Genomic DNA, 23,054 nt, shown 5'->3' with positions numbered 1-23,054 from the left:
TAAGCCAAAACGAAATTATATATTTAATAACCGTTCATATAAAATTCTGCAAAAATATAATTCTGCTAGAATTAACTTCTTCCCTACAAATGGGACAATTTTTCTGGTACTGTAAACTCTCATATATACAATTCCAACAAAATATATGTCCACAGGGGGTTGAACAGGCTGATTTAATATTTTCTGCGCATAAAATACATCCTTTCTTCGAAGTTACTGCTGACATTTCGGATTCTAGAGTGTTGTAACTGCTACTTGGAATAAACATCTTCATAACAAAACTTAATAGGACATAGAATAAAGATAAATTACCCAAGATAGAAAAACTTCCTGTAAAAGTATCATCTTCCAACCATTGTCTCAGTAGTACCTGAAAAAAGAAATAAACTAATTTTACTACAAAATGCATAAGGTAGTAGATGAGATTTCTCCAAAAGGTGTACATACATAAATATGTTGACCTGGTCAAAAATCTATTAATAATGGTAGCAATAAAATGCGAAATATTTTGGTAAATGAAAAATATTAAAATGTGACCTCACGCATGAATCATCTCTGTTTTCTGAAATTAAAAGATAAACTCAACTTAAAAGTTCATCCACTGTGTTTATGCCCTCTTAATTCCTTTATTTTGCCTTTTTTTATGACGTGGCAACGTGGTTAGTTTTATACCAATATATTCACATATCATCATACGAAAAGCAGAGTCGCATACCGGCAGTCGGCAAGGCACATTCGCACAAGAAAAGGTTCGTAAGGGCATACGCGTCTTCAAACACCACGGCAAAGACATTTGGGCGAAACATTCCCATCTTATCGTGCATATTTATTCAAAGTGTCGCGTCGTGTTTGTCAAACTTTCGACAGTTCAAGTGTAAGGACTTATCCTATATTTTTGCTGTTTAGTTTTAGTGTCTTAGATAATAAAGTCGATATCTCTTCACACGTTTTAATCATTTAACCAGCATCTTATCGAAGTTATCTATCGCGTTGACTTCACTCAAATTCATACGGGTCTCGATTCGTTTTCATGGTCCTTCTAAGCCAATTAAATATTCAACGTGAAAGAAGAAGATAAAAGACTTTTCAAACGGGCCTTTTTAAGTGCAAAAGAACAGTATACGACTGGCCGACTGTAATTCTTAAGCAACGTTGCGACCAGGAGAGCGCTGGCGACGCAAAGCCACATGTTTTTAAGTGTTTATCGTATTTCTTCATTTCAAAGGACAAGCGTGTAAATAGACTTTTTGCGTTATCTGTGTTGTGGTTTTGAGGAGAACTGATGACAGCCCTGCAGATTTGGTGAGACCTCCTTTATCCTTAGATTTATTACCTACCATAATTTATGACATCTATTGCGTGTTTTTGTTTGTATAGTCAACGAAGATATTTGAATGAACGTTTTGTGGGTAATTTGAATAAGTTACAAGCATTTCATTTATTAATCATTTGCGGATTTATTTGAATAAATTAGATTGTCATCTTGTCGAATAATCATTTTTGCGGGTTATTTTAAACAAATTACATTGATTAATCATTGGCGGATTTATTTTGAATAAATTAGGTATACTATCATTTTATTGAATGATCATTTTGGGTTTTTATTTTGAATAGATTACTTTAGCAATTTGTTAAACAATCATTTGCGATATGGAAGGTCTTAGTCGTAGACGAGGTTCTCAGAAAGCCAAGGTTACAATCTTTAGCAAATACATCTCTCCATTACATGACAGAATAAAAAAGGGTGACAGCATTTCCGAGTTAGAGGTGTTACAGACGGTCGAAATGTTGAACGGTATTGAGAGCTTAGTTGAATTTAATGAAATTCAAGATCAAATTGAAACTTTAGTCAAAGCGGATCAGTTAGCTACGGAGGTTCTTGAGCGCGAGGAATTTTATAATAAGCACTCTTCTGTAGTAGCGATCGCGAGAAAAATCATCCGCGCTTATGGGGGCGATAAAGCTAGTGAGCGCTCTAAAAATTCATACGCGGGTCACTGTATTGAGCTGAAACCGATAGAATTAGGACATTTTAACGGGAATATCAACAATTGGCTTGATTATGCTAATATCTTTGAGTCCTTAGTCAACAAGAATGAGTACTTAGATAATATTAGGCGTTTTCATTATCTAAGAAGTTCTCTACAAGGCAGCGCCGCTCAAATCATACGAACTTTGGAATTCACCGCGGAAAATTACGAGACTGCGTGGAAATTAGTTACGGAAAGGTACGATAATAATAGATTATTAATATCCAATCACGTCAATGCGTTATTCAATATAGAACTATAAATAAAGAGTCATCTGGTAGATTGCGGCAACTAGTTGACATTTTTTCAAAACATTTATACGCATTAAAGCAACTAGGCTTACCTACAGAATATTGGGACGTTCTCCTCATTCATATTATTTCGAGAAAATTTGACACATATACTTTACGCGCGTGGGAGAACAGCAAGACGAGCAACGAAATACCTAGTTTCGACGATTTTAAGACGTTTTTAAAATCAAGGGCGGACCTCTTGGAATCAATTGAGGCAAATCAAGCGGAAAAACAGAATACGCGAAATAATTCGCAAGCGGGCGCATATCCGCGGAATACAAAAAATTCGCAGAATACTCGCGGTCTATACTCATCGCAAGACACTCCAAACAATACAGATAGTGCGAGATGTTGCCCTATGTGCAAGGGGGAACATGCTATCTATAAATGCGGCGAATTTTTAAGGCTTTCATAGAAGGAAAGATTCGATAAAGTACGAAAGATGAACCTTTGCACGAACTGCCTTAAAGGGGGGCACTACTACAGGAGGTGTAAAAAATCAACGTGCAAGAGGTGTTCTTCTAAACATCACACGTATTTGCACCCCGATAGGTCAAGCGAGCGAAACATACCTTCAATGCGACAACTTGTAGTAAACGCGAGCGAAAATCAAGCGGTAGATGACCTACAAGGCACTCTAAATACTACCAATTTGACAGCTTCTGCTGTTAGCAGCAAGGCCAGCCCTGAACAAAGCATACTATCCACAGTATTGGTCAACATTGTCGATGGCCAGGGCAACTCATACGCGGTGCGAGCGCTACTAGACTGCAGCTCGCAGAGTTCATTTATCACGGAGAATTTATGCGATCGGCTTCGAATTAAACGAAGCAGAGTGGACATATCTGTCTTAGGGATAAACAACGCGTCATCTCCCGTTCGTTTTAGGTGCGCAATAAAAGTACAATCCCGTAGCAATATGAGCTTTTGTACAATGTTAAACTGTTTCGTAATTCCGGAAATTACAGGCTTCATACCAGCGGTTAAAATAGATATTAGCGATCTAGGAATGCCCAGCCATTTGCAGTTAGCGGATGATTACTTCTATAAACCACAACGGGTCGAATTATTAATAGGTAGTGATCTGTTCTGGCAAATTCTTGGCACGAATAGAATCAGTTTAGGGAAGAATAAACCATTTATGTAGGAAACTTCATTTGGTTGGATCATAGCAGGGCCGTACTCTACCCGAAATAATTCAGCAGGAAACGGAACAACCAAGTGTAATTTTGCCAACACTATGGAAGTCACAGAGCAGTTAAGTAAGTTCTGGGAGCTAGAGGAGGTTTTTAGCGAAAAACCGGCCTTCTCAAGCGAAGAAGTTGCGTGCGAGAAACATTTCGCGAATACCGTAAAACGCGATGCGGCGGGAAAATTCATAGTATCCTTACCGTTCAAGGAACCTATAAGTTCACTCGGAGATTCTTTTCGGCAAGCGAAATATCGTTTTTTAAATCTCGAGCGAAAATTAAGTAAAGACGCTGATTTGAGAACTCTTTATAGCACATTCATTGAGGAATATAAAGAATTAGGTCATATGAAAAGTTTGTGTAAAGTTTCGGAAGCGGTAACAGACTTTAGCGAAAAGGGCACATTTTATTTTATGCCGCATCATCCAGTTCTAAAGGAAAGTTTTCTGACCACACGTTTGCGCGTCGTGTTCGATTGTAGCGCTCCAACAACAACCGGCGTCTCATTAAATCATATTCAAATGGCTGGGCCAACCCTGCAAAATGATTTACTCTCCATTTTAATGCGGTTCCGAACCCATCTATATGTGATGAGTGCCGACATAGAAAAGATGTACCGTCAGGTATTGGTTGAAGACGAGCAGAAATCTTTGCAATGCATTTTGTGGCGAAATCGTCCGAAAGAGGCTATTGAGGTTTTTCAATTACAAACAGTGACGTATGGGATGAAATGCTCTTCATATTTGGCGATAAAGTGTCTAATGACATTGGGTGAGGAGCTAGAAGCTAAGAACCCGGACCTTGCTAACATTATAAGGAACGATTTTTACGTAGACGATCTATTAACGGGTTTTAATTCAAAACGAAAGGCGTGCGAAACCTGTAAGCAACTTTTTGAGGTCCTCAAGACAGGAGGATTCACATTGCGTAAATTTTATTCAAATGAACCGGAAGTATTAAGAGATATTCAGGATACTACTGTAGCGGGCTCGGTTATTCAATTCGGCGAAAATGAAAACGCGAAAACTTTAGGTTTGTTATATTCACCTCAATCGGATACTTTATTTTATAGTATAAATTCGTCTCTATGTCGTACCGTTACGAAGCGAATTTTATTATCGGAAATAGCTCAAATTTTCGATCCCTTGGGTCTGTTAGGCGCGTGTACAATTACCGCGAAAATTATGCTGCAAAGGTTATGGCTGGAGCGTGTTTCTTGGGATGCTCCCATACCCGAGCATTTAGCGAAAAATTACCTGCAATTCAGGAGCGCACTACGGCATTTAAATAAGTTAAAAATACCGCGGCACGTCATATGCTCTCGTGAGGTCAATGTTGAACTGCATGGATTTTGTGATTCATCGGAAAGAGCATACGGCGCTTGCATATACGTAAAATCTACCGATACGTTAGGTAGATCACATTCATTTTTATTGTGTGCGAAGAGCAAGGTTGCGCCCGTAAAACCCGTTACCTTGCCGCGTTTAGAGCTCTGCGGAGCAATAATTTTGTCGCGTTTGACCAATAAGGTCAAAATGTCATTAAATGTACAATTTAACGCATGCTACCTCTGGACAGACTCCTCAATAGTGATTAGCTGGTTGAAAACCCCGGCTAATTTATTGAAGACATTTGTGAGCAATCGCGTAGCCGAAATACAAGAGACCACGTCATTTGCGCAATGGCGGCATGTTCCTGGTAAAGATAATCCTGCAGATTTAGTGTCCAGAGGCGTGGAGCCAGAAAAAATAATGGAATGCAACTTATGGTGGCATGGACCCGAGTGGCTCATGCAAGAATCTGATAAATGGCCAAATTTACAAGTTGCGCCTACTGAAATAAGCGAAGAGCGAAAAAACATAAAGGTTTTTGTCAACAAGCTGGACGCAACACACAATCGTGAAGTATTTTCGTTTGAGCGCTTTTCCAATATTGTGCGATTGAAGCGAACCGCCGCGTATGTGTTCAGATTTATTCACTTTTGTAAAAGCAAAGAAAGGACTTCCGATCCCCTTTCAGCAGAAGAAATAAATTCCGCTTTTATTCGAATTTTAAAAATATGCCAGGCACAAACGTTCTCTAGCGAAATTGGTCTTTTGAGCCAGAAAAGACCTCTGGAGAAAAACAGTAAGCTCATAAACTTGTCTCCATTTCTTGATGGTCAGGGCATTCTGAGAGTAGGCGGTCGTTTAAAACATTCGGAGTTTGCGTATGATAAAAGGCACCCAATCATTTTAGGGGCAGATCATGTAGTTACGGTTTTGATATTTAATCATTTTCATAAGGACTTAATGCATGCGGGTCCTCAACTTTTACTCTCTACAATAAGAGAAACTTTTTGGCCCATATCGGGTAGAAACTTAGCACGACGTACCGTGCATAAATGTGTGAAATGTTTTCGTTTGAAATCTAAGCCTATTCAGCCAATAATGGGAAATCTACCTGCGTCGCGCATCGCAGATGGTCCACCGTTCATCGTGACCGGTGTGGATTATGCGGGACCTTTCTTAATTCGCGATAGATCTGTCAATAATTGTTCAATATGGAGGTTATCGGTAAACAAAAATATTGTATATATTAGTTTTTATTGTTAGGACAGAAATAAAATCAAATTTATAATTATAGTGACTTTTTAAATAGTTTTGAAAAGCCGCAGGTACGTAATTCTAAATGTTTTAGTTGTATTCCAATAAAAAATTATCTTCATACCTATCTATTTGGAAAATGTAAAAAATATAATGTAGTTACCTATTAGTAGGCAATGCTTTAATTTACATAATCTGATTACGAACAAACTTTCTACAGATCTTCATCTAATATATCGTTTTCTTACTCTATATTTTGTTGTATTTTAATTCGACAAAAATCAAACTAATAATTTAATTAAATTCATTTAAATAAACAAAATGTCAAAAGTTTATGGTGTAAACGTTTAGTTTGTGTATATTCCCACATGACGTAAACACGAAGGTGGTCCAGTGGAAAATCGATTCGACATTCGTACGGCGCGATAGACGTGAAGTGGGTCCAAGCCCCAAGCAAGTTGTTATTTTTTTATTTTTTTTTTATAGATTTTATGATTGTAAGTATATTATTTTTTTCAGAAAATACGTATTTAATTAAAATTTTTGGCAACAATTATTGTTCAGAAATCATTTGTGGCATTTTTCAATGTGTTTGTGTGTGTTTTATTCTTTTATTTTTTTTAATTTTTGGTATTGTTTTAATAAAAATTTTTTGAAAGTAGTAGAGAAACTGTTTAAAGTATATTGATTTCGTTGAAATCATATAATAGAAGTATAACTTCTTACGTGCGTACCAAGTACACACATTCTTCTTTTTTTCAAAAATAAGCACATTGTTTCTTTGAGCAGTATTCGTTTTTCCGATTGGTAGGTTGCTAACCTTGCCTATCAACACTCCACATTTTATCCGGGCTTGGGACCGGCTGTGGTAACCGCAGAGCTACTCGATCCACCCTGCAATTACCCCAGGCAGTGTTGCAGACCACGAAAACGATGGAACGACAACTTACTGGAGGCACATTGAAAAAACAGACAGAGTCATGTCTATACAAAAAGAAGAAGAAGAAGGAGAATAAGAAGAAAAATAAGCACTATAAACCGATGAAATTTATAGATCATTAATAAACTGTACATAGGCAAATTAATTTAATTGGGGATGCTAATTAGGGGATGATTTTCACATTTTTTTACCAAAAAAGCGACAAAATTCATTTTGAACGTTTAAGTTGCTTATATTTGATGCTAAAAACTAAAAAAAAAAAACAAAAATAAAGCTTTTTTTAATCGCTTTAAGAAAGTTATAATGAATTTTTCCCCCGAAAAGTGCTTCTGTGAAATGTGTAATTTTTTGGTTGTTTCACGTTGAAATATTCGATTTGGAATTTGCCGAAAAAGAACCTACATTTCATTAATTACAATTCTGCTTCTACTGGGTTTACAGACTTCATACATACACCAATTGTTTTACTTTTTTATAAGCTATATTTTTGTTAAGAATATTTTTTTCGATAAAATACTTACCTACTTTTTTTCTTAGAAAATGAAAATATTCACTCCCAAATAACTGGAAAGATATTAAAAAAATTCTATAGAACAAAAGTTGGTTGGAATTAGTCAGTTTATCCATTTCCGGACTTATTTTGAACGTATGTTTTTTCACCACCTAGAAGGGGTGGTACTCGCCTCCAGGGCAAAAGCACACATCAGCACAATAATTCCACTTTTTTCTTTGATATGTTAGCTATGTGTGTGCCAAATTTCATGTCAATCCAACCGGTTCTTTAAAATTCGGAGCAAAAACCATGAGTAAATAGACTAATGTAATATTCGTTAATAATTGCCGTGTTGAATAGTTTTTGATTAATTTTTCCAAAAATCTTTGTTAAAACATACTTTATAAAACCAAACTTTACACATAAATTATATGATCCCATGACATATCAATTATTGGGATCAGTATTACACACTGATGAAGGTTTCTTGAAAATCAAAGAACTCTATAAATATCTCTTACCTAGAGTTTTAAATCTGTATGCCCGATAAGCCTACTCCCAATAATGTCGAAAGTATTAGAACGGTTACTATTACATAAAATCGAGCAAGTTATCCCCATAAACGAAATTATACCACAACACCAATTCGGATTTAGACGTGAACACTCAACCATACAACAATGCCGCAGAATAGTAAATTTAATTAAAACAACTCTTGAAGAGAAAAGTTTTGCGCTGGAGTGTTTCTCGATATACAACAGACATTTGATAGGTATGGCATCAAGGTCTCCTCTATAAACTAAAATTACACATGACAGACCAACTATACTTTATTCTAAAATCGTATCTTACTGACCGATATTTCCAAGTCAAAATTGAAGACAACTTCTCAAATTACCACATCATCCAATCTGGCGTACCACAGGGTAGCGTTCTCGGCCCATTTCTATATCTGATATTTACAGCCGACGTTCCAACCAGAAATGATACCTTATTAGCTACTTTTGCCGATGATACGGGAATCTTAGCGATGTCGACTCTAATGTAGCATCACAAAAAGTTCAAAATCATTTAGACCAATTACAAAACTGGTTCAAGCGATGGAAAATAAATGCTAATGCCAGCAAATCAGTCCAAATTACTTTTACAACCAGAAAATCTACATGTCCTCAAGTTTCTATAAATAATACTCCGATTCCCATCAAGCCAGTTGTCAAATACTTGGGATTGCATCTGGATGAAAAACTCATATGGAAAACGCACATTAAAATTAAACGTAAACAATTAGATCTTAAACTAAAAAATATGAACTGGCTATTTAACAAGAAGTCTCAGTTATCTCTTGAAAATAAACTGCTTCTGTACAAAGCTATACTTATACCAGTTTGGTCTTACGGAATAGAACTATGGGGCTGCAGTAAACCTTCAAATACGAAGATACTCCAAACATTCCAATCCAAAATTCTCCGTATGATAAGTAAAGCTCCATGGTATGTATCCAACCAGACACTTCACAATGATCTGGACATCCTACTAATCAAGGACTTAATAAAAAATCGTTCAATAAAATATAAAAATCGCACCACTAACCACACCAACGACTTGATAAATAATTCATTCACCCAACCACTTGCTGAAAGAAGACTAAAGAGAATATGGCCAAATGACCTACCACAATAAACAATAATACTTAGAGAACCGTCACTGGATGGTACCTAACTCACCTTAATTTACTTTCAGACTATTTACTTATTACTTTGTGTTTAGAGTAGATAGTAAAAATGCAGTGTATCAAAAAAATCTGTATGCCAGAGGTAAAGGGCACTATGTCCATTTTTGTCAATATTGGGATGTTACTGCAGTTATAATGAACTTTTAATTCTCCACACAGAGGTATAAAGCACTATGTGCTACTTTATAAAATAACAAAGATAAGCACTTTATAAAAAGTATCATGTCACATTTTGTTTAGAGGCAGACGGCACCATGTGGGAAATAAAACCCTATACCTCTAGAGGAAGTTACAAAGTAAATCCAGTATTAAACAAGCAGGGTAAAGTATTACACTTTACCCTGTAATGTTTGTCATGAAGGAGAAACAAATTAAAGTTTAACATTGTATAATGCATTTTTAGTAAACATCTAGTACCATGACCCAAAAGATCTTAAAGAGGTAAACAGCACTATGTCCACTACATTGTGTTTTATTTTTTTTTATTAAAAATAAATCAAGTTTATTATCACAATATGTGTTTTAAATACTACAATTATTTTGAAAGTTAATAATCTGAAGAATAAATTAGACAAGGGATTGTGATATTATAATGTGTATTAACATACATCCTGTGAATAAAGAAACACAAAAATAAACTTAAAACGCATCTCCTGTAAAATTGCAAATTTGTGACATAGTGCCCTTTACCTCCGGCATACAGAAATATATTCATAATAAAAACCAATTGACGATATTTTTGTGGCCAGAGAACGAAATAGTTGTCAGCGATTCATTTCGAAGTTCGTGGATTATTCCGGGATTTGTAGGGAAAGAGCAGTAATTTCAGTGGAGTGTAAAATTTCACTATAATATACAATAATTCTATAGTTTTATAGTTATACTAATATTTTAGTAAGCAATCAGTAACATTTCATGCAAAAACTTCTTCATCATCATCATCACGTAGCGCTACAACCCTGGGTGGGTCCCGGCTGACTGTACAACTTTCTTAGTACATTATTTGCCGGTTTTTTCTGTAAATTTTAAAGAACCGTTTGGATTCACATAAAAGTTGGCATACACATAGCCAACATGTCAAAGAAAAAAAGTGATATTGTGCCGATGTGTGTTTTTGCTCTGGGGGTGAGTTTCACCCCTTCTCGGGGGTGAAAAACATACGTTCAAAATAAGTCCGAAATTCGATAAAATGCCTAATTCTAAGCAACTTTTATTCTATACAGTTTTTTCACCAAGTTAATACTTTTCGAGTAATTTGCGAGTGAATATGTTCATTTTTCAACAAAACAAACACGTTTTTAGACAATTTTTCGCAAATAATTCAAAAAGCACGTATTTTATCGAAAAACCCTTTCTTAGCAAAAGTATCGCTTGTAAAAAAGTGAAAAAAAAGGTGTATACATGAAGTCTCTAGACCAAGTAGAAGCAGAGTTATAGCTAAAGAAAAGTAGGTTCATATTCGCCAAACTTCAAATAAATATATTTCAATGTGAAATAACCAAAAAAATGAAGCACTTTTTGGAAAAAACTCATAACTTTTTTAAAGAGTTTAAAAAGCTTTATGTCCATTTTTATAAAAAAATATTCTGGCATCAAATGTGAGCAAGTTACGCTCAAAATACAGTTGGTCCGTTTTGATTTGGCATAAAAAAATCGGGAAAATCACCCCCTAATTAACAACTTAAATAGAATTAATCGTTACCGCTTCACAGGTTGCTTTATTTATGTTGGTGTCTTTATGATCTGTAAGTTTCATCGATTGAAGGTGCTTATTTTTGAAAAAAAATGGTTTCAAAATAAAAAAAAATTATTTTGAAAAAAATGCTCTTTTTCAAAATAACTTAAAAATTATTAGTACAGTGGAACCTCGATAACTCGGATTAATCGGGACCATAGCCGATCCGGGTTATCGAAAATCCGGGTTAGCAGGAGAATATGGTAAAAATTAATAAAATATGTTATACTTACAGATAAACTCCGTTATAATTGAAATAAGACTGTACTACACACAATAGTCACAATCGGAACGATGTTATGTTATTTATGAACAGTGGAGACTAAGACCATTTTTTAAAAATAATTTTTTAAATAGTCTTTTAGTCTTTTTTAAACAATGCTAAGGCAGTTTAAAATAAATAAAGGAATAACAGCTGCCTGTTGTTTCCGATAATCTGAGCCAATGAACGTCGGTTTGGCGCCGTGTGACATGAGTCATTTTTACTATCGTATAGTTCAAATTACACAAATATACATTATCTCTCAAATATTATATTACATACATTTTTATTGTTGAAATGTTTGTCTGATGAAAATCGGTCCGGGTTAGCCGGACTTCCGAATTATCGGGGACCGACTTATCGGGGTTCCACTGTAATACCAAAAATCTCAAGAAGTAATAAAATGTACGCTTTGCTTTTCTGAATATTTTGGACTTTTGGTCTTCATGTTAGACAAAAATCGGTTATGCTATGGCTGTTCAAAGTTTGAATACACTCGGGATTAGTGACTCGTTCAAGCCATTTTAACTACAGCCTTTTTAAGAATAAGCACTTTAAACCGCTGAGACTTACAGATCGTATAAAGAATAAATAAGTAAAGTAACTTCTGAAGCGGTAACGATTAATTTTATTTGATATGCTAATTAGGGGGTTCTTTTCGCGATTCCTTTTTCCAAAAAATAAAAGGTACCAACAATATTTTGAGCATAACTCACTTACTTTTAAGGTTAGAAGTTTTTTTAAAAACAAAAATAAACCTTTTTTTAAACACTTTAAAAAAGTTTAAATGAGTGTTCCCCGAAAAGTGTTCCTTTTTGGTTATTTCTCGATGAAATATTCGATTTGGAATTTGACGAATAAGAACTTACTTTTATTAGCTACAACTTTGCTTGTACTGGGTCTACAGACTTAATATATGCACCATTTTTTTATAAACAATTTTTTTATTAAGAAAATTTTTTCGACAAAGTACTTACTTTTTGAGTTATTTGCGAAAAACCGTCCAAAAACGTGGTTATTTTGTTTAAAAATGAACAAATTCACTCGCAAATAACTCGAAAAGTATTGAATTGGTGAAAAAACTCTATAGAACAAAAGTTGTTTAGAATTAGTCAGTTTATCGAATTCCTAACTTATTTTGGACATATACTTTTTCTCACAGAAACTCACCCCCAGGGCAAAAGCACACATCGGCACAATATCACTTTTTTTCTTTGACTTATTAGGTATGTGTATGCCAAATTTCATGTCAATCCAAGCGGTTCTTTAAAATTTAGAGGTTTTGCAATATTTTACCGTTAAAGAACGTACTATCTTCCAATTTGTTCGGTCTTCCATCAACCTAGGGTCAAATGGAATGTTCATTTTTCGGAGATCTGATTGGATGTTATCTCTCCATCGCATTCTGGGACGTCCGAGTGGTCTTTTGCCTGTAGGAATCTCCTCCCATACCAGTCTTACAAGTCTCTCGTTATGAAGTCTGTGCAAGTGGCCTGCCCATTTTAGTTGCTGTGATTTAATTTCTTGGAAAATTTCCTGCCAACGCATAATTTTAAAAACCCTGGTAAATCAAATAATTTGAATGGTTCGATTTTTGTGATAATGTATTATTATTATCTGCGGTATTGTAAAATGTATCGAAAGAACAGTAAAAAACATTGATGTTTTTATCATTTTTTGCAAAAAAATTAAAAACATGCTGGTTGTGCTTCATTTTAATTCGAATTTAGTTGGGTTGGAATACGTTGTGCTGAATGTTTAAAGGTATTTTTCAAGTTTATTTTTTTTCCTTTGAAATAAATCACCAGCAGCAAGAAAATCGAAATTTGTCAGAAAGTAACCGTATTAGAATCGTTATTCTTCGCGAATAAGGAAATAGTCAAGTAAAACTCGCTGAACGTTTTAACGTCACTAAGGCAACCATTTTCAGAGTGTTAACAAGTAAAAAGTTTTTCTGTTACTGGAAGTAACTCGAGAAGACCCGGTCAAGGCCGTAGAAGGGTTACAACTCCTAATCAAGACCGGTTTTTGACACTTCGTACACTGAGACAAAGGTTTGTTACCAGTATTTCTCTTCAAAATGAATTTTTGGATTGTTATAATTTTAGAATCAGCCAAAATACGATAAGAGGAAGACTTGCCTACGCCCTGAAGGGCACTCGCTGGCCATTATTTACCAGACACCATAGAAGGCAAAGATTGCATTTTGCTCGTGAACATGTTGTTTGAAATAATGACCATTGGACAAGAATATTGTTTATCGATGGATTGAGGTACTGTCTTTTTCTGATGATAGGCGAAACAGAGTGAACAGAAGGCCTGGGGAACGTTACGCCTAATTTAGTTGGGTTGGAATACGTTGTTCTGAATGTTTAAAGGTATTTTTCAAGTTTATTAAGTGTTTTTTCCTTTGAAATAAACCACCAGCAGCAATAAAATCGAAATTTGTCAGAAAGTAACTCTATTAGAATCGTTATTCTTCGCGAATAAGGAAACAGTCAAGTAAAACTCGCTGAACGTTTTAACGTCACTCAGTCAACCATTTTCAGAGTGTTAACACGTTTTTCTGTTACTGGAAGTAACTCGAGAAGACCCGGTCAAGGCCGTAGAAGGGTTACAACTCCTAATCAAGACCGGTTTTTGACACTTCGTACACTGAGACAAAGGTTTGTTACCAGTATTTTTCTTCAAAATGAATTTTTGGATCCTTATAATTTTAGAATCAGCCAAAATACGATAAGAAGAAGACTTGCCTACGCCCTGAAGGGCACCCGCTGGCCCATTATTTACCAGACACCATAGAAGGCAAAGATTGCATTTTGCTCGTGAACATGTTGTTTGGAATGACGATTGGGCAAGAATATTGTTTACCGATGAATCGAGGTACTGTCTTTTTTCTGATGATAGGCAAAACAGTGCACAGAAGGCCTGGGGAACGTTACCCACAGTGGGGACTGTATAGTATGGTAGCGGCTCAGTAATGGTGTCGGGTGGGATTAACTTACGCGGGCGGCTTACATCACACAGGTATATTACAGATATTTTAGAAGAGCATGTCGTGCCATTTGCACCATTTAGTGGAGATAATTTCACGCTTTTGCACGATAATGCCAGGTCACACATGGCAGGAATTGTGCAGCAATATCGTCAGGCCAGGAGGTTGGAATTACTGACATGGATTGGCCCGCGAGAAGTCCTGACATCAACCCAATAGAACATGTTTGTGACATCGTAGGCAGACGACTACGATAACTACCTAATACACCAAACATATTAGATGAACTGTTTTGCGGTTAGTTGGAATTTGGAAGCAAGTTGATTAAGAAGAAATAAGAACGGTAATTTTCAGTATGAGAGATCGTTGTCAAGCAGTAACAAACGCCAGAAGAGGCAATACTTGCTACTTGTACGATAGTATTTTCTTGAACTTTTCTTATGATGTTAGTTTGTCGAGATCAGATGTTTGTTTTAGATGTTTGGATTTATAATGTTATATTGTTTTTTCAATACATTTTTTTTAAAAAGAAGTTTTTTTATTTCAGATGTTCTAAAAGCAGCCTTAAAGCACAAAAGAACAAACAAAAATGTTTTCGTTACAACTCAAATTATAATTTTAAAATTATGGTTAATTTTGGAGCTCAGTGTATTTCGTTCTTTGAGTATACTTACATACTGAATTCCTGTGACTCTATTAGAAATATTGTAATATCTTCCATCCATGTAGAATAATGCATTGTGTATCCTTTTAAGTGTTGATTTTTCTTCTTTTAGTATTGCAATACACTTCAGTAGCAAAGACTTTACGTCACTCCTTAAATCTTGGCTTGCTAAAATCTTTTTCTTGGAATAATTTAATATCCTATCGAACATAGGTTCTCCTCCAACGTGCAGTATCAACCATAAAAGTGACAACTTAAACAATAAAAATATAGATAAAATTCGTATTTCTATTTAATAATTTATAGTCTGGGCAGATTTTCGAAAAATAGGCCTTTTTTTGGGAAAAGTTATTTACCAGCAATTTTATTGCTGGAATCGAATCTTATGATTGTATATCAGGAGCTTGGAGGAGTAAGGGCGAACTGCAAAAACGATGTTTCGGGAAAACTGTATTAAAGTTTACAAACATGTTAGAATAGTAAGGGCGAACAAGTGATGCTACTAAACCACATTCAAACAGCAAATTCCCAACTATAAACAAACGCACGTGTTACTATTCGCCGTCTCATTCGTCAAGAGGCTGTTAAATGTAATTTATTACCCTAAACGAGGCGGATTCTGATTTTACAGGCCCAAACTGGTCAGTCTGCAAATTCAAATTGTAGGTAGCGTGTTGGTTTTTAAGATACACTTCAGGACGACCTTGTTTAGCTTGGATGCGCGTTTGTTTACAGTTGGGAATCTGTAAAATGAATATTATGCGCTTTATCGTCGCATTTCTACTATAGTGAATAAAACGTGTAAATCTTAGGAATTATTATTTTAATTTTACGGCTTGTTCCCAACTAAAATAGTAAATTTATATAATAAAGTATTAACTTGTAAAATTACTATAATAATCCTTCTTATTTATGCCTTATATTCACTTTGTAAAGATGGATTTTGTCGGTGTCACGTTCTATCGGTACATCGGCTCACCACTACAATATTTTCTTATAAGCGTTGAACAGCATAATGAAAGGCGCCTTTGTAAGCGAAAAGTTTATCGCCAAGTACTAATAAAAATTACAATATACAATAAACTTAATGCAAATTTAGTTTCTCTACTATTATGTAAATTACAACCTAATTTTTTCCTACGGTATGGGAATCTTTCAGGTAGATCTTAAAACTTAAGAGGATTTTGCAAGATTTTTATGAAATAAAAAGAGGTTTAATACTTTTTATTCTATAAAAATAAACATCCTTCGTGTTTTAATAAAATTCAAAAATAAAGCTTGAATTGAATTCAATTTGATTTTCATCGTCTACGGTTTCTTCGTCTTCTGTATCTCACCAATTAAAGCTACTAAGCTACAGAATTACAGAAACACCGGCGCGTTAACAGAGGAGAAGGGAACGCAACGAAAGCCTGTGGGTTCGCCCTTACTCTTCTAGACGATTGTGCAGTTCAGTTTCTGACATGAATGGATTGGTAAATTATTTCTTACGAAATTTTAGGAATACGAAGGGCGAAACATGCTGTTATAATAATATACAAACGCATTCTTTAAAAGTACGTGAGGAAGATGAGACTGTTTTTGAAATAACCATTTTTCGGGTTCGCCCTTACTCCTCCAAGCTCCTGATATACACTGCGCGTCAGAGAAACCGGACACCCAAAAAAATGGATCATTTTTGATGTCTCACATCTCCTAAACCTGTTGTCCGATTTAAGTATTTTTTTAATATGTTATAGCCTTATTTTTTAACAACATCGCTGTAATAATATTTTTGCTAACCAGGTAAATTTTCATTGTATACTGGGAGTACGAATCAGACTGTGTTTTTTCTCAAAGTTGGGAACACCCTGTGGATGTGACACAACCCATTTATAAAATACTGAAATTAAAACCCAACGATAGCCTCATGTTTTCTCAACATTCTGTTTTTTAACTCATTCACTTATGTTGGATAATACAAAAGTTAGGTACTTTAACAACTAGCTGTGTTCTTCATCAGTACAGGGTGTTTCTAAATTACTGCGACAAACTTGAAAGTGCGATAAGGGATAATTCTGCATGAAAAAATAATGACGTTTGCTTTATAAACATATGTCCGCAAATAATGCTTTGTTTCCGAGATACGGGATGTTGAATTTTTTCTTACAAACTGAAATTTGGTAGGTTTTAAGAGATAGTTATTGCGCTTTTCATAACATGCAATTCGGAATTTTATATTGACAATTAGCGCGCATACGGGTAATATGACCGATCATATTACCCGTATGCACGCCAATGGTGAATATAAAATTCCTAATTATATGTCAAAAAATGTGTAATAACTACGTCTTAAAACCCACCAAATTTCATTTGCATATCTCAACCGGTTTTAAAGCAATAAATAAATCGTCAGTTTGTAAGAAAAAATTCAACATCCCGTATCTAGAAAACGAAGCAATTGCGGCCATACGATTATAAAGCAAACTGTCATTATTTTGTAATGCAGAATGACACCATAAAGTTTGTCGTACTTATTTAGAAACACCCTGTACTGATGAAGAACATGGCTAGTTGTTAAAGTACCTAACTTTTGTATTGCCCAACATAAGCGAATGAATAAAAAAAAACAGAATGTTAAGAAAACCTCAGGCTATAGTTGGGTTTTAATTCCAGTATTTTATAAATGCTAGAATATTCCACAGGGTGTTACGAACTTTGATAAAAAACACAGTTTGATTCATACACCCGGTATACAATGAAAAATTACCTGTTTAGCAATAATATTATTACAGCGATATTGCTAAAGAATAAGGCTATAACATATTAAAAAAATTACTTCAATCGGACAACAGGTTTAGGAGATACGAGACATCAAAAATGACCCATTTTTTTTGGTGCTCGTTTTTTATGACACGTATCAATAATATAGGTATGCAATAATATGAGTCCGCAGATATTGTGCTATTTTTTTTTATAAACAAATTAACACTCAGAAATCGTGATTTCCAATTATTGCCCTGTAACTCCGAAAATTTTAACTTTACACCAAAAACACCCCAATAAAAATTAACTGAAATTTAATTCTGCATAGAGATATTTTTTCCCGAATTGCTTCGTGTGAAAATTTTTCTCGGAAAATCCGGCTTTTCTGAACAAAATCTTTGAATTTCAACTAAAATTTTAGGTAAATAATTATTTATCAATAATTAAGAGGAAACAGTAGCGATCAACAGGTAGCGAAAACGCGTTCCAAGATTGCGGCTGTAATTTTGAATATTTTTTCGAGATATTTGGCACACGTATTCGTAATATAATAAAGAATGGCGGTACAGAGCCCAATTTAAAAAATATATTAATATGTACCGCCATTCTTTATTATATTACGAATATGTGTGCCAAATATCTCGAAAAAATATTCAAAATTACAGCCGCAATCTTGGAACGCGTTTTTGCTACCTGTTGATCGCTACTGTATCACCTTAAATCTAAGTGACATAAAAGATTTTTTGATATAGATTATATTTTTAGAAGCCAGTGGAAATTGAATGAATAGTTTAGCAAACAATTAAATTGTTAATTAACAATTTACCGTCACAATAATAGCCATAATGATTATGATACACCAGAATAACTATGATATTTGTATAAAAATGCACTCTACTACTATACATATTATCTTATGTACTTTATAGAATAATTTATATTAAATAAATTTGACTATTGCTGACTCAGGAATGTTATAAAGTTATAAACAGTTTTTTGGCTTATAAACAAATAGAATATCTATTCTATTTGATTATAAACTTGATTAGTTATATCTGCTTATAAACAAATAGAATATGTATTATATTTGATTATAAATTTAAATTAAATTAATCATTGTCAAAAAAACACTAAATTTAAATTTATCTAGTTCTTTAAGGGGATGGGTATGTATTTTCGGCTGCAATGCTATTCAAATGGGGATTCATTTTTTTCGAATCCTGAGAAAACTAGTAAGTATTTTTGAAAAATTTAAAAGCAGAATGAAAGATTACCTTATTAGCGAGGGCCGAAAGTCCCTGAGAACTTCTATAATGTTTATTTTAATAAGTTACAGGGGTGAAAAACTAAGAGAACATTTAGTGTGATTTTTAATTTCAAATATCTCATTCAAAATAAACTTTTTAGTTATTCTAAGGGACTTTCGGCCCTCGGTAATAATTTAGTCTTTCATTCTGCTTTTAAATTTTTCAAAAATATTTATTGGTTTTTTCAGGATTTGAAAAAAATAAATCCAATGTCCGTAGTAATATTTTCCAAATCTATCTTTGTCTTACAACGCACTCCGTTGAATAGAATATTGTCAGCATATTGCCAGTCCGACAGTGACAGTGACAATTTTAAATATTTGACATGGCATCAGGAATATTTTAAGTTGTTGATGAAATAATATTGATACCTACATTATAGTGTATTGATAAAAATAAATGATTTAAGATGTGAACTTAATAAAAAGTTATTTATTGTGTATTATTTGTGGAAGATCCAAGCAGATAATACATCAGGATAATATATTCTTTGATCCAAGTATTTTGTTGTTAAAGATGTTCAAAATTGTAAACGTTCCATAGTAACAATATATTATTAAAAAATCACTTTAACACTTTTCCTCTTTTCTCGATTGAGTATTAGTTTTTGTTGTACATATAAATTATTACAATCACTGAATACATAGTTAGTGAAAAAATTATCACATTTATTAACTGAATTAATAATTTGCAATTATACAAATACCAGTTATCCAAGAACATTCAAAAGCCATCTCTTTAAGTTAATGATGACATTTTCAAGTAGAATGACATTCTAGTAATGTTTACATATCCATACCAGTGTGAATTTTACTACATGTAATTTGTCGTGTAAATACAGAAAAAGTAGGGATAACAGTAAAATATTTGCGAATTATGTACCGATGGCCTTAAAGGAGATCACTCACTGGAGTGATACTCTACATGTCAATCTCACATTTGTCAAAGCAAACACTTATTAAACTTCCGGCAGATTGCAGAATCCATTATATACAGGGTGTTTCATTGGGAAACGGAAATACTTTATTGGTGATTAGAGGTCACCATGCCGGTTCTAGATATACTACATTTTTTGCCCTACCGACTTTTATAACCGAGTTACAGGGTGTTTTATCAATTTTGCCCATTTGTTTCCTAAGCCATAACTTGGGCACCACCCTGTATATTTTTTTAATATTTGGTACACATATGTCTTATTCAAAACCCAAACGACAGACATACTAACCATAAGAAAAATCCATGTACGGATTTACAAAAAATTATAAAGTAATTGTGACCTTAAAACAACACCCTGTATATTTTGAAAATCTGTTTGCATATTTGAAAAGAGCACAAAAAAGTAAGTTTAATGGTTCGCTTCAATTTTTCGGCCAGACAATTTTATGACTTTAATTTTGAAATTATATTGAATCTTTTAAGATGACATTAAAAAGCAGATATTATTAACTTTTAGTTATAAATTATTAAAGATAATGAATAAATACTCATTTTAAAAATAATCAATACTTATTTACCACATTTGAACGACCCAATTAGTAATCACAAGAAAAATCCAGGTCCGGATTAACCAAAAAAATATAAAGTAATTGTGCCCTTGAAACAACACCCTGTATATTGAAACTTTGAAAATTTGTTTGCGTATTTTAAAAGAGCATAAAAAACTGGATTTTTCTTGTCATTAGTAATTGGGTTGTTCCAATGTGGTAAATAAGTATTGATTATTTTTAAAATGAGTTTTTATTCATTAACTTTAATAATTTATAACTAAAAGTTAATAATATCTGCTTTCTAATGTCAGAGTTCTTAAAAAATTTGATATTTCAAAATTAAAGTCATAAAATTGACTGGCCGAAAAATTGAAGCAGACCATTAAACTTACTTTTTTGTGCTCTTTTCAAATATTCAAACAGATTTTCAAAATTTGAATATACAGGGTGTTGTTTTAAGGTCACAATAATTACTTTATAATTTTTTGTTAATACGGACCTGGATTTTTCTTATGGTTAGTATGTCAGTCGTTTGGATTTTGAATGAGACATATGTGTACCGAATATCAAAAAATATACAGGGTGGTTCTAAAGTTATGGCTTAAGAAAGAAATAAGCAAAATCGATAAAACACCCTGTAACTCGGTTACAAAAGTCGGTAGGGCGAAAAATGTAGTATATCTAAAACCGACTAGGTAACCTATATTCACTGTTAAAGTATTTCCGTTTCCAATGAAACACCCTGTATAAAAAAAATTAAATTAAGAAAACAGTATTGGAAAGGATGCAGCAAAACCCTTAACACTTTCCCTGTTCCCATCCCACTAGATACCGTTAAGCTATTAACAAATTTTCAGCTTGCTATTAATAAACGTTTTTGTTTTTTTTTGGTACACGGGATCCAGGCCTATATTATCTATCCTACAGTAGGAAAAATGAAAGAATACCCATGAACGAACATATAAAACACGCTGTATTTTCCTGTCACCGTGTCACAAAGAAAATTGACCAGCGCAAGTTCATGTAATAATAATTATTACATGTATTTGCGCTGGTCAATTTTTTGTGTGACACGGTGACAGGAAAATACAGCGTGTTTTATATGTTCGTTCATGGGTATTCTTTCATTTTTCCTACTGTAGGTATATGTATTCTGCCACCTGCTCTAATTCATTCTGTTTAACTAATATTTCTAATTGGTCTTCTTGGTTTGCCATAGTCCTGGTTTTACTATAGTTCATATCTACACCTACCTCTGTAGCTTTTCTATCTAGTTCCTTGACCATCTTCTGTAACTTTTTTCTTATCAGTTATCAGAACCGTCTATCATCTCAATGGTCTGCATATCTCAAGTGGTTCAAGAGCTCTCCATTTATTCTTATTCCATATGTTTCCCACTCTAATTTTTTAAATGTCTTTGATAGCCTGATTGATCAATTTTGGCGATATTGTGTCTCCTTGCCTGACTCCACTTTCCAATTTTATTGGTTCTGTAGCGTGTTCATCTGTGAATTCTATTGTGGTACTCGCATTTTTGTACATGTTTGTTATTAAGTCTGTGTACCTATAATCAATTCTGCTGTTCTGTAGTGAGTTTTTTAAGGCCCAATGTTCTATGCTGTCAAACACCTTTCAGAAGTCTATGAATGCCATGTATAATAGAATTTGATATTCGTTCAACTTTTCAATCAATATTTTTACTGTTAGCAGATGGTCGCCAGTGCTAAAACCCTTTCTGAATCCCGCTTGTTCTTTTGCTTGGTATCCATCAAGCTTAGTTGTGAGTCTATTTGTCATGATTTTCGTTAGTAGTGTAAATATAACACTTACTAAAGTTATTGGTCTGTAGTTTTTTAAGTTCTTTCAGCTACCTTTTTTGAACATTAATAGTGTCTCCACATCATTCCAGCTATTGGGTATTTTGTTCATGAGGATATGCAGGACTTCTCTAGTTGTTTTCCCTCCTCTCTTCAGCATCTCTGCAGTAAGGTGACTTATAGCTTTTTAGTTCTCGAACTGCTTTCTTGATTTCTGTTATACTTATTTTATAATTTAGTAAAAAAATTTAATTACTGGATAAATCAACTGTCCTAACTCTCATTTTATACCTACATAAAACATAAAACCTATAAAACTTACAGATTTGGAAGGAATCTGATGACTAGTATTAGATCTTATAGTTCCAGTGTACTCTTCACCCAAGGTTTGTAATTTTTCCATAGATGTCATAAAATAATACCAAACTCTTGCTATAGTAGAAATGGAAGAATTCAGCCTGTGATAATTTCCTGATCCCATCAATTTTAAAAACAGATGCATTTTTTGTTCTGCATCCATTATAAATAATTCGTCCCTTTGGTGCAGCCGTAATACATCGGCCACTTTAGCTTTGTAAAACTTCATGATCGAATTATTATATGTATATATGCATATGCATACACAAAATATTTACAATTATTAACTATTTAACTGATTAAATTAATGTTTATTTACCAAAAATATATTTATTTACATATAACCTTAAAATTTAGAAAAAAATCCTGTCAATCTTAGACAAGGAAAGAAGTAGTGTTGGGAACTATCGAATAAAACTATC

At 33.9% G+C, this 23,054-nt stretch overlaps 1 protein-coding gene across 1 annotated transcript; it reads right to left on the bottom strand.

Moving 5' to 3' along the window:
• On the bottom strand, window positions 1-23,012 carry LOC126880169 (peroxisome biogenesis factor 10-like). The gene is made up of 3 exons (XM_050643927.1): window positions 22,598-23,012; window positions 14,930-15,172; window positions 1-370 (listed from the first exon to the last, which is right to left on the bottom strand). Exons 1-3 carry the CDS (start codon window positions 22,859-22,861, stop codon window positions 35-37), a joined length of 843 nt encoding a protein of 280 aa, XP_050499884.1. The 5' UTR covers window positions 22,862-23,012; the 3' UTR covers window positions 1-34.
• Between the last annotated feature and the right edge of the window lie 42 nt (window positions 23,013-23,054).

This window comes from Diabrotica virgifera, chromosome 2 (assembly GCF_917563875.1).
Source record: "Diabrotica virgifera virgifera chromosome 2, PGI_DIABVI_V3a".
Classification (NCBI taxonomy): Eukaryota; Metazoa; Arthropoda; class Insecta; order Coleoptera; family Chrysomelidae; genus Diabrotica; species Diabrotica virgifera.
Note: the sequence above shows the minus strand (reverse complement) of the source record. Positions and strands in the feature narration are given on the sequence as shown.

Coding starts and splice junctions, on each gene's coding strand:
- LOC126880169 (XM_050643927.1), bottom strand. CDS start 22,861: ATGAAGTTTTACAAAGCTAAAGTGGCCGATGTATTACGGCTGCACCAA. Junction 15,173..22,597: donor ATCAGATTCCTTCCAAATCT/GTAAGTTTTATA, acceptor TTATTGTTTAAG/TTGTCACTTTTATGGTTGAT. Junction 371..14,929: donor GAGTCACAGGAATTCAGTAT/GTAAGTATACTC, acceptor TTCTTTTTTCAG/GTACTACTGAGACAATGGTT.